Source organism: Cupressus sempervirens, chromosome 4 (genome assembly GCF_028749045.1).
Source record: "Cupressus sempervirens isolate cs-2001-9-10 chromosome 4, ASM2874904v1, whole genome shotgun sequence".
In the NCBI taxonomy this organism is placed as follows: domain Eukaryota; kingdom Viridiplantae; phylum Streptophyta; class Pinopsida; order Cupressales; family Cupressaceae; genus Cupressus; species Cupressus sempervirens.
The window spans coordinates 200610375-200623684 of NC_143121.1; the positions used below are offsets into that span (position 1 = coordinate 200610375).

General features: G+C 33.1%; 1 protein-coding gene across 1 annotated transcript in view; it reads right to left on the reverse strand.

Annotated features, from left to right (window-relative positions):
- Nucleotides 1–10200, reverse strand: part of LOC149560685 (putative UPF0481 protein At3g02645) — a 169622-nt gene extending 159422 nt beyond the window's left edge. Inside the window, exon 1 of the mRNA XM_089823645.1 lies at nucleotides 8596–10200. Coding sequence (XP_089679771.1) covers nucleotides 8596–10165 — 1570 coding nt within the window. The 5' untranslated portion in view covers nucleotides 10166–10200. The remainder of the gene's footprint in view (nucleotides 1–8595) is intronic.
- Between the last annotated feature and the right edge of the window lie 3110 nt (nucleotides 10201–13310).

The following is a 13310-nucleotide window of genomic DNA, read 5'->3' on the forward strand; positions in this document are numbered from 1 at the left end:
CTTGTTAGATATCTATGGAGGAGATCAAAATGTTTAAAGAGCCAAAAGAGAAAGCCTCAAAGGAAAGTTTGACGATATGAGAATGAAAGAAGGTGAGAATGTTGCTAAATATGCTACTAGAATGAAAGAAGTGGTAAGTGTTATAAAAAGTTTAGGTGATCAATTGGATAATGACACTGTTAATAAAAAATACTTAAGAACCTTACTCCTTATCTATGCTATTAGAGTTTCAGCCATACAGGATTTGAGATGTGTACCAAGAAATACACTAACCTTTGAAGGGATAGTAGGAAGACTTATTACATTTGAGTTGTCCAATTTTGATAACTACACCCCTAAAAATGTTGAATCTGCTTTCAAGGCCAAGCTAACATTGAAAGATGCTATGAAGGAAACATCAAAAAGGAAGAGTAGAAAAGGAAGGAATGCATCTGGTGATAGTAGCACAGATGAGAAAGATGTGGAAGAATTGGAAGCATTACTGGCTAAAGGATTCCATAGAGGCAAAGGAAAATTCAAGGGTAAGTTTCCTATCATTTGTTTTAACTATAATGAAGTAGGACATATTACTGCTAGGTGTACATAGAAGAAGAGCTACAAAGAAGAAAACAAGTACAAAAAAAGAGAGAAGATGATAGAAAAGATTATAAGGAGAAAGGCAGAAGATGCTACATTGTTGAAGACGATTCTGATGAGAATGATGATGAAGTAGTCTATGTAGCCATGAAGAATGAGTTAGACAAAGATGAAGATGAAGAAATAACATTGGTTACCTATATGAACAAGAATGACAAGTGGATCATAGACAGTGGATGCTCACATCACATGACAAGAGATAAAAGTAAGTTCATTACCTTTACTCAATATGATGGAAATAGTGTTAGATTTGGTAATGATGCTCCATGTCAAATCAAAGGAAAGGGCTCTATCAAATTTATAGAGAAAATTTCATGTGATAATGCATACTATGTTGAAGGATTGAATTACAACTTGTTGAGTGTATCACATTTAGGCAATGTAGGTTGCAAGGTTGAATTTGGAAACAAAACTACCAAGATCTATGACACTGATGGAAATTTGATAGGAAAGGGTGAACTAACTAGGAGTAATCTATTTTATCTAGATATGGAAGATGCAACATGTCTTGCTATTAGACTTGATAATGTGTGGTTGTGGCATAAACGGTTGTGTCATGTTAACTTTGATAATCTGATTAGCATTAGCAAGAAAAAGAAAGTTAGAGGGTTACCCAAGTTGAAGAAACCTGAAAACACAATGTGCAAACAATGTCAACTAGGGAAGATGACTAAGTCTACTTTCAAAAACAAAACATACACTTCTAAAGAAATACTAGAGTTAGTTCATACAAACTTATGTGGCCCAATAGAAGTGCAAAGCTACCTAGGAGATAGATACATAATGTTATTTGTAGATGACTATTCTACGATGATGACTTCTATGTTCTTAAAGAAAAAATTTGATGCATTCCAAATGTTTAAGTAGTATTTGGCTAGAATTGAGAAGGAAACAAGAAAGAACTTGAAATGCCTAAGATTAGATAGAAGAGGAGAGTTTACATCAAAAGAATTTGATATATTCTGTAATGACAAAGGTATCAAAAGGAAAGCGTCAGAACTAAGAACTCCACCACAGAATGGTATTGTTGAAAGGAGGAATAGGTCAGTGATTGACTATGCTAGAACCTTGATGATGGAGAAAAATGTTTCTCTAAAGTATTGGAGAGAAGCTATAAGTACTGCAGTCTACACACTAAATAAAGTCCAAGTCAAGAAAGGTACAAATGCAACACCTTTTGAATTATGGTATGCTCATTCATCTAATGTTAAACATTTCAAAGTATTTGGTTGTAAATGTTATATTCTGAAAGATACTAGAAATGGAAAGTTTGATGCAAAAAGTGATGAAGGCATATTTCTTGGATACTCCACTAGAAGTAAGGCATATAAGTGTTTGAATGATAACACTAACAAAGTTGTGGAGAGTGCAAATGTAAATTTTGATGAGCATGCAGAAGTTCAGGTTGATCAGTCAAAGAAAACAGAGGATTATAGATCCTTCGTATATTTCTATGAGGGAATGATAGTAGAAGACAATGTTGCAAATCAAGTTGGGAATCAACAACAAATTTCAGTATCTGTTGAGTCTCAACCAATGAATGTTGAGTTGCATTCAAAAGCTGAGCTCTAGAATGTAGGAAATACTTATTCTGATTCTGAAGATAGTATGCAAGAAAGGAATGATGAAATACCAGATAAAGTAGAATAAAATGATTCTGAAGCTGAAGGATCAAACATGGAAAGAAGGATTGAACCCAGATTAGCCAAGTATGTAAGAAGACATCACCCTACAAATCAAATCATTGGTGATAAGGATGCCAAACCAATGACAAGGAATAGGCTCATGAATGAATCATGTCTGCTAAGCAAAGTTGAACCCAAAATAGTAAATGATGCACTACAAGATGATGAGTGGCATAAAGCCATGAAAGAAGAAATAGATCAGATTGAGAAAAACAAAACATGGTCTCTAGTTCCTAGACCAACTGATAAGAATGTGATTGGGACAAAATGGGTGTTTAGAAACAAACTTGATGAGAATGATGAGATAACAAGAAACAAAGCCAGATTAGTTTGCAAAGGCTATGCACAAGAAGAGGGAATGGATTATGGAGAGACATTTGCCGCTGTTGCAAGAATGGAAGGAGTAAGAACATTACTTGCATATGTTGCATACAAAGGTTCCAAAGTCTACCAGATGGATGTGAAGTCTGCTTTTCTGAATGATATACTGGAAGAGGAAATCTACATAGAACAACCAGAGGGATTTGTTGATGAAAAGAACAAAGACCTGGTTTGCAAGCTACACAAAGCACTTTATGGATTGAAGCAAGCACCAAGAGCATGGTTTGAGAGGTTGCACAAGTATCTTGTGAAGATAGGATTTGAAAGAACAGATGACAACAACAACTTGTACATCAAAGCTGACGAAGGTAAAGATGTTTTGATATTAAAAATCTTTGTTGATGACATAATATTTGGAGGAAAAGATGTTTTACGCAAAGATTTTGTTGATCAAATGAAGCATGAATTTGAGATGTCAATGTTTGGAGAAATCAAGTTCTTTGTTAGATTACAAGTACATCAGTTAAAGCATGGCATATTTGTGACCCAATCCAAATAGATCAAAGAAGTACTCAAAACATTTGGGTTAGAAGACTCAAAACCAGTTAGCACACCAATGGCAATAGGCCATAAACTATCCAAGAATGATGAGTCTGCTAGAGTAAATCAGATATTGTATAGGTCAATAATTAGAAAGCTACAATATGTTGTACATAGTAGACTAGAAATTGCATTAGCTATTGGGATAGTAGCAAGATTTTCTGCAAATCCAAGAGAAAATCACTTAATGATAGTGAAGAGAATACTAAGATACCTGAAAGGCACTGATGACTTTGGCTTGTACTATAGGAGAAATGAGAGATTTGAACTGAAAGCCTACACTGATGTAGATTGTGGAGGTAACATTGATGATAGAAAAAGAACCAATGGAAGAGCAATCTTCTTAGGCAAAAGGTTGATCACATGGACCAGCAAGAAGCAAAGTTGCACCTTACAGTCCACAACTGAAGCTGAATATGTTGCAACTGTTATAAACTACACCAATATTGTATGGATCAAACATTTTCTGCAAGGTATGAAGGAAGAAGTAAATGAGCCTGTAATACTCTATTGTGATAATACAAGTGCTATTGACATATCAAAAAATCTAGTAATCCATGCTAAAACTAAGCATATTGCAGTCAAGTATCACTATGTAAGAGAACCGATGGAAGACAAACAAATGAAGATGGAATATGTTAGCTCAAAGGAACAGATTGTTGATATCTTCACAAAAACACTACCAAAAGATGCTTTTAAGTATCTTAGAGGTAAGTTAGGGGTGATACCCCTAGCTAAGGCTACTTGAACCAAAATGCAAGTATGCCCTGCATCAAATAAGTTGAATGTTGAAGATTTTATATATTGATGCAGAGGATATTTACTTTGGGATCCATGCCTAAAGTAGTAGAAGTGTTAAAATTCCAAAATAGTCACAAGTAAGGTGATAGAGGGAGATATTGGATAAACCTATAAAAGTTACATCTGTATATTAAGATGCTGACATGTCTTTGCCATTGTTGTCAAAGAGGGAGATAAGTAAACAACTGATCAACAAAAGAGAGAAGTAGAAAACTAAAATAAAGATAGAGGGATATTTCAGAGGTTAATTAGAACAATAGAAGATGAGCAATACAGCGGGAGAATGATACAAAGATCAAGGATATAGTAGCAAAGAGGGAGAAGCTGAAATGAAGCAATTAGAATAATAGAAGGAGATGTGATGTTACAATTTACTTTTTGGTATTTGACCTACAGTTCTAACATAATAAGCTTGTGTTTGAATAGTTTAGTCTGATGGTTGATCAGTTTGGTTTGCCATCAATGCCAAAGAGGGAGATTGTTGGAAATCTGATTGAAAAGCTCATTGTTGTTGAAGATCAAAGAGGGAGATTATTGTAAAAGAATGTTTTCAATCATTGTTTTGTCATTAATGTCAAACCTACTATTTTTAGGGATGATATTTTCTTATAAGATCCACATACTATCAATTAGTTGATTGATGAAGAGGATTTGATCAACATGATGTAACAAGAGCACCTAAGGGAAAGGTTGAGTTATGATGTTGTAATGAAGTGCAAGGATAAGTTATGACAATGGTCAAGTAATGTATTCATGACATACTCAAGGATACAAAGGTTGGTCACACTTAGAAACATTGGAGGAAGAAGTTGTAACAAGGTTGACTGTAAAGCTTAAACTAAAATCATAAGTGGGTGCCAAGCAAGTTAGTTGAAGCTAAGCAAATTCTCTGAGTAATAGACATTTCTAGTGTGTGGCCGAGTGATCTTCATGTGCTAAGTGAAGATCAGGTGCCGAGCATCAAAATAATTTTAGTAGGTGCCAAGTGATCTTTAGGTGCCGAGCATTAGGAAAAAACATAGTTGATGTCGAGTAACATAGTATGTGCCAAGCACCAGTATTTCAATAGTGTCAAGCTGTTGCATTATTTCAAAAGTCAAAGATTCACCAAATCTAAGATGACATAGTTGTTACATTGAATTTTGTGACTGAGTTGGAAGATAAGGATGATGAATTGTTGGCACAGAATCCTATGTAAACCATTTTTGGGAAAATTCTAAAAGATTATTCAAGAAGTTTCTAGGGGAAATAGAATATGGGGTAGATACATTGTATCTTACCTAATCCATCGAAACCCTAAAATTGGAAAGGGAGAATCAAGCGTGAAAAAGTATTCCAAAATTCTATTTAAGAAGTCATAGACCAAGAAGCAACAAGCTGTTGCTACTGTTGCTACTGAAGTGCCAAATCTACAAAGTAGTTAAAAGGGTGTCAAGAAGGGGACATCTAGGAGAAGGAAGAGCATAGAGGCTCTACTTCTAGGAGTGGTCATAAAGAGATGATTGCACCGGTGCATTGAGTATGGAGACTCAAGGGGACAAAGCTTGAAAGGAGGGCAAGCTATTAAGAGTTGCAAAGATTGAAGGCCAGGAAAGGGTATGAGCTAAGAAGTGATCTAAGATTTGCAAGATAAGTTGTATGTTGTAGTCAAGTCAAGGTTTTCTAATACTCTCTAGCAATTGTATTAGATCTGAAAAATCCTATGGACTTACCTTGGTTTAACAACCATTTGTAAATCCTTTAACAAGGTGACATTCCAAGTGAATGTTCTAAAGTCCTTTAACTGGGCTCACTTCTAGCAGGGTGGTTAAATCCTCTAACAAGGTCACATTTAACAGTGTGTTGTAATCCTTTAACAAGGCAGGCCTTTCACAAGGAATCACTTCAGAAGGGTGAAAAATTGAGTAGCATGTTACTAGTGGTTTTTCCCAAATTGGGTTTCCACATAAACCACTATGTCATGTGTTGATCTCTTATGTGTTATACTTGCATGTTGATTTACAGTAACTTGCTGATTAAATAAGTTAAAGCTTGGATGAATGAATGGTTGAATTGATTCACTATACTTGGTGAGAAGTTTGATTAGGACATTTGGACCTTGAATATAAGTTGTTTTCATCTTCATGTACTCAATCTCGAGATCACGAGCAATTGTAATAAAAAAAAAAGTAATGGATAATTTTTTCAATACAGCTGAAAAAATTTCAACATAATCACTTCTTGTAACTTAGAAGAAACCTTTTACAACTAGTCGTGTTTTGTAGTTCTCAATGCTTCCATTAGAACTTGTTCTCTTTTTGATACCCATTTACATCCAAAATGCATTTATCTTGTAGGAAATGGTACAAGGTTCCATGTACTATTCCTCTTACAAGATTTAATTTCCTCATCTATATACATTTTCCAAAACTCTAAATCATTCATACCAAAATCACCTTCTATAAATATTGGTTGATTAATATTATCATTCAAAGAAATTGTGCACCTTTTATCATCATAAGAATAGCCATACCTTGTATGTGATTCTATTGTTCTAGTATACCTTGGCACAAGCTCAAGGTCAAGTAAAAGTTTAGGTTCAGATTCATCTTTTTCCTCAAATTAATCTCAACTCAAGCAATGCTCCTCAACTTCTTATCTTTGTATGGGCATTGATTCAACTTTCTTATTCGGAGAAGGTAGCTTAATCACATCTATATTTTCTTCCTTTTGTCGGTTGCACTGAAATAAAAGAAGGTTTCATTTCTCTAAACATAACACATCTTGAATAAAAGGTATCTTGATTATCATATGAAAACAATAACACACATGAAGGAAGCATCTGAAGTCTCATGGTCTATTGGCAAGGATGCAAAATAGTGAAGTAGAGTTTATGGGTTTAACTACCATTAAAATGGGGAAGATATAAGGTCCTATATGGTGCCCTATCATTGAGTCACATGGTACCTTCTTTACTCCTTTTATTGACACTTGTATTCACTATTGGGTCACCATACCAAACTTCTCAAGCTAACTATATTGGCATTTCATGTTGATGTGAATATGGTCAATCCATTTTCTTCCAAACCTTAACTACTTACATCTCGAGCATATAACTTCAATCACATCAATTCATGATGTGTTGAAATTTCTTTTTCAAAACAGTTAGACGTGATGTTGATTTCAAGATCATTGGAACAGTTCAATTTTTTTTGAAATATCCTCATAAATCATTAATACTCTTTCATTATATTGAATTTATTTGATTTCACATTATTTTTATACATAATTATCAATGTGTTTAATATTAATTTGTGTTATATGTGCATATTTTAGTTGCACAAATCTATAATGAGTATTTTATCATTTATAGATAAAATTTTGAAAACATACATTAGGATTAGATGCTACCTACATATACAAACTTTAAAGTATGCCTTAGCTATGTGAGCAATCTTAGAATTGTCTTTTTTATTCATTTAGATGTTATTAATTGATGATAAATGTTAGTTTAAATTTTCTTTTTTTTAGAGTATGCATTTTAATATCTCAGATTACATAATCATATGATTTATGGAAATAAATATAAACTAATAATTTTATGTACAAGAATATTATAATATCTATCTTTACATGATATATTATCTTGCTCCAATGACTTTGTCTTAACTATAACAATTGCTCTTTGGAGAATCGCAAGTGGGTCTTGGGAAGGTTTGGCAATGCCTAATCTCCAAACAAAATGCACCAAAGCCAAAAGGAAAAAAAAAAGAGTCAAAAATAATTCTTTTTAAGATTCACGAAAACACGGTGAGATATTCTAAAAAAAATTGTTGTTTTCGATCACAAAATATATAGATCATGAAGATCAAATGATGAAAATTTCAAAAAAATCATTGCATTTTCATTTTTTTGAAATTTAGTCAATGATACAATTTGTAAGAAAGATAGCCACGTACGAAAAGTTTCACCCCTGCATATTTTTTTTAATTTAGGGATTGACTACATCAAATGGCAAGGGAGCAAATTTTAAAGCTCAATGTGGAGGGCTTTGATCAAATAGAAGACTCTATAAAAGTCATATAGAGCAAGTTATCATAAAGATTGAAAAGGGCACATTACAATCAGTGTTGATGCAATTATTTTCTTCTATGCTATGGATACAACATAACAAAAGAAAACTATGAATCAAAACACATATCTGTAATGGAGAAAGAAAGAACTGTTCCACAAGAACTTTCCCTAGGAGATTCAGATTAGTATAATGAACAATATAATAGAATATTTGAATAGTTTATTACAAATTTATACAAGAACATAAGAGCAGGAAAATATTTAATATTTTGTACTTGTAGAAGAATAAAAAGAGCAAGAATTTTGTTTTTTATATGCCTCTATTAAACAGTGTAAAACAAATTAGAAAACAAGCATGTAACCTGCTAGCTCTTTGAGACATTGATTAGCTTAAGAATAAAAGCAATCGAGGGCAAAACAATATGCGGGGCACCGGATATTTGTGGACTAGATCTAAGCCTAAATTAACAAGCAGTTTTAAATGGTTCAAGCTACTTACCTGATTTTGAGCAGCGGTTAAATAAGCAAATGACTTGAAAGACCGTTAGCCAGAGAAGGGTGATTCCTCCAACGAGAGAGGCGAGCAACCATGGCTTAGAACAGTAAAGGCTCCAAAATTGAGCCCACAGAACCCTCCACCATTTTTTTCGGTAAGCGTTTATAGATCTTGAAACGTTGTCGATCGGATCATAGCATGGTATGTCGGTGACCGGGACAGTGACCGAGTTCCAGAGCCGAGCCACATCTTCGTCGCTTCCGAGCTTGTTGGCGATGATACCTCGCCGTCTCAATCGAGCCACGTCGACACTGGTATTGACAAGGTCGTTCATGAACACCACGTACCTCGTTATTATCTTCGCTTCCTCCCACTGCGTCTCCATCGCCAGAAGATTTCTCAGAATTACCTCCGACCCATCGTTTACTGTGAACTTTGGGATGTACAGTGTTGAACTTCTCTCATTGAAACATATGTGGCTGATCCCTTTGCCCTTCAGTGACTCGAATTTCACGCCTATGCTATGCAGCTCCTCTATAGTTGGAACGTGGCGGTCATCCTCTGCAGTGCCCCGAAAGAAGATTTGACAGGATTCTCTCACCGACCAGACGATTAACCATACGAGTAAAACAGGGGAAAGCAGAAGAACAAATATTAGGGCTAACACAGCCCATAGCATTGTAATTATATAGCTGAAATGCTTCTCGTGGATTCTCGTAGCATGCGACCACGAACGAGGTAGGAGTGCAGTGTCATCGGCTTCACTTTGAGGGTTTCCCTCTCCAGTAGAAGGAGCTGGGTCTAGGTCGATCATATATTCACCAAGCAACTGCAGGATATGATTTCTGTTCTTGTCTGTCAGAGGGCTGGAAGCTTTAACGTTTACTTCAATAGGAGACAAAAATTTTAGTGCTGGCTCAAACCTGTAATCATCTACATCCCTCTTAAGTATATCCCTCCCAAATTTCTGCAAGATTTCTATCAAAACCCACAGTGGTAACTGATTCTCCAATTTGAACATATCTTTAACTATTTCCGTCAACAAAGGGTGGTGATTGTCCCTCTTAAGAATATGGTCCAACACGGTCATCTCTACTCCTTCGCTCGTTCCGGTCCCTTCTTTCTGTCCCTGAGGACTTCTTCCATCTTGAAAAGCATCGAGCACTCGTAGAAGGAAACAACTATCTCTCGCCAACATCCAGGAAAGCACAGCAGGCCGATCTTCTTTTGGAAATCTGCCGACGATTTCAATGCCATAGTTTTTCTGTAAACGCTCCATGTTACTTTCTAAAATCTCAGTCAACAATTTCATGCCGCTTCCTCTCGAGTGATCAATATTAAACCTACGAGCGACTTCTGACTTGAAATTTTCGGATACAGCAAAGTTTTCTGTGCGGCCGTAGAGTTGGAAATGTCGAGGACCGAAGGAGATCTGTTTGGGATGGTAGAAGTCACGCGTCTGGTCATTCTTCAAACACAAGGGAACATCATAAAATACCTCCTTCTCAAGGACTGCGGGTGCCCCCTCTAAAGTTTTTCTCACATTAATCAGCCACTCCTTACAAACTGCCATCTTCCTCAAATATCTTCAACGCAGCTCTGTTATTTGGCTTCCTGTAACCACAGTCCAATTTACTTATAATATCGCGTGTCTCGCCGTTCCGATCAAGATGTGCGACGGTCAATACGTCCACGAAAAGTCGGAGTGTTTGCAAGGAAATCTCTGACTGGATATTTTGGCTTTTCGTTTTGACGCGTAAATTTCTGTCACATTCAAAGCCTGTATCGGAGTTAATTGGACAAGGATGGATGCCATGCCAGCCATACACCATACCCTACCGTACATTTCTGCATTGCAGAATACTGAATACTGTCTTGTAAGATTTGATCGCTCCACGAAATAGTAGTACAGTATGAAATGAAATGTATTAGTTTAGTTCTTATATGACTGTAGACCTTTTTCTTTCCTTCTTAACATTCTGCTAATATTTACATCGTAGTAAATTTTAGCACTAATTTATTTATATTGTCATTTTGGTTGCTCACACGACGATTCCAACATAGCAAAGTAAAAGTTTTAAAATATTAGTTTTTAATTTTGTATTATTTTTTTTAAATTAAATTTTATTAAAACTATTCTTAAGTAAAATAGTGTTTTAATTCTTTTTTAAATTAATGTTATAAATTTATTTTTAATATGATAGATAATTGAAATTTGATTAATTTTTTTTTTTTTTTAAATTAAACATTTATTTTCATTGTATTTTTTCTTTTCAATTATTTTGTTTTATAAAATAAATATTTTTTCTTATCTATTAATTATTGAAAAGTATTTAGTTAAGAAAGAAAATATTTTAGAACAAAACAAAATAACATATATTTCTCATTAAATTGAAGTATTTGAATGATTTGCGTTGTATTTTTTGTTTCATAATAAATGGGTACATATATTAGTCTATAAAAAGAGGTGAACACATAGTAATAAACTTAGAATAATAAGAGCTAACCAAACAACTATCTAGATAAATGTAGAAGGAATGTCTATTTTGTTTTATAAAATAAATATTTTTCCTTATCTATTAAATATTGAAAAGTATTTAATTAAGAAAGAAAATATTTTAGAACAAAACAAAATAACATATATTTCTCATTAAATTGAAGTATTTGAATGATTTGCGTTGTATTTTTTTGTTTCATAATAAATGGGTACATATATTAGTCTATAAAAAGAGGTGAACACATAGTAATAAACTTAGAATAATAAGAGCTAACCAAACAACTATCTAGATAAATGTAGAAGGAATGTCCATTTTTTCAAATTAAATTTGACAAAATAATTATAAAATCTAGTTGTAAAAATATTAGAAAATTGAATATAAAATTTGATCATAAATACATTTTTTTCTCTATAAAATTTGCCTTACAATAAAATCTAATGTACAAATATGATTTTTTTTAAAAAAAAATTGTTCCTCAAATTTATCTACAACATGTTTAGAATAAAATCTAATGTAAAAATATGATCATAAATATAATAGTTTCTTCTAAAATTTAAATTAAATAATTACGCCGAGAGGCATTCTATACAATGGCAGCACAAATGCCCAGCACAAGAATATGCCAAGATTCTTTGTCAATAAAAAAGAATTGGGAGCAGTTACAAACTTCCAAATTAAATATTAAAAAAGAATTTCCAAAATAATAGCTGGCCGAAATAATAGGAAGCCAAATGGAGGCCGAAATAATAGGCTCGAAAAAGTAGGGCTCGAAAAAGTAGGACCCGAAAAAATAGGGCCCAAAAAAATAGGGGCGAAATAATTTCAATATGATTTTTTTTTTTGTTAAATATAATTTTGCATGCACATTCATGCTTTTTTTTTGCGGGGAGTGGGGGAATTTGAAACAAATTCGTGGAATGTGAAGAGACGTCTGTTGGGGGATATGAGGAGCCTCTCAGAAGTTATAAAACCAAGGCTCCTCATTTCATTTTCATTTTATGTTTTTGCAGGAAGGAAGAGGTGGAGGTTATTGGAGGATTAGATTGGAGTTTTTGAATAGGAGTAAATTGAAGTTTTGGAGTAACATTTTTGCAGGTGAGATTTCTATTTTTTATTTACATTTTTATTTACATTTTCATTTAGATTTAGATGTAGAAGTAAATTGAAATTCAAAATTAGTTATAATATTCTACTTTGATTTATATTTCAATTTTAATTAATTTCATTTAGATTTAGAATTCTGTTCATATGACCGAAATTGAGGCCACTGGAGGACTTGTGCAGAGTTTTTCGTGGAGATAAGCATGTGGGTATTGAATCAAGGCAAATTAGGCCTCTTGGAGATGTAATTGCGGTGACTTCCATGGCTTTTTGAATCGAATAGGGCAATCTAAACAATCTCAGATCTGAAATTCTTTTTTTCCTTTTCAGCCGAAGACAGAACAAAGATTGCTTGCAAGAAATTTTGTAGAGTTTAAGATTTGATTGCTTATGGCCGACTATTCTTGGTAACTGATATTTCTATTGTATATTCCCGTGCCCAACACGGGAAGTTTTAATCTATATAATTTATTTTGTGCATTTAGTGCACAAACTAAAGAATGCATATGCAATCAATTTTTTTATCAATCTTTATGATAGCTTTTTTTTTTAAAATAGAAAATAGAAATTAATCCTATTATGTATGTAGAAAAAAATTAGAAAGATTTTATGTATGTAAAAAATTAAAAGAATTCTATATACATCTAGATTTATTGAAAAGAATTCTATTTACATCTAGATATTTTGATTGAAATAACCATAATGTAAAAACAAAATATAAAATAGAAATGTTAATATATATATGTAGAAAAAATTAGAAAGATTGCATGCATCTAAAAAAATTATATTTACATCTAGATTTTTTTAGAATGGAAAAAAATGGATAATAGAAATATCAGTTGCATGTTTGTAGAAATAAATTAGAAAAACATGTATTTAGAAATTAAAAAGATTCTATATGTGTCTAATTTTTAGATTTTACTTTATTCTAAACTAATTATTGATGGATATATATTTCAAAAATATTTATGTAGTTTAAAGTTTAGATTTTAATTAATTTGTATGCAAATAGGAAAAAGAATAAATATTTTATATATATGTAGATTAATTTCTATTTTTAAAATTTACAAGTAAATGAGTACTTTATTCATTTAAAGTAAACAAGTTTTTAAGTAATAT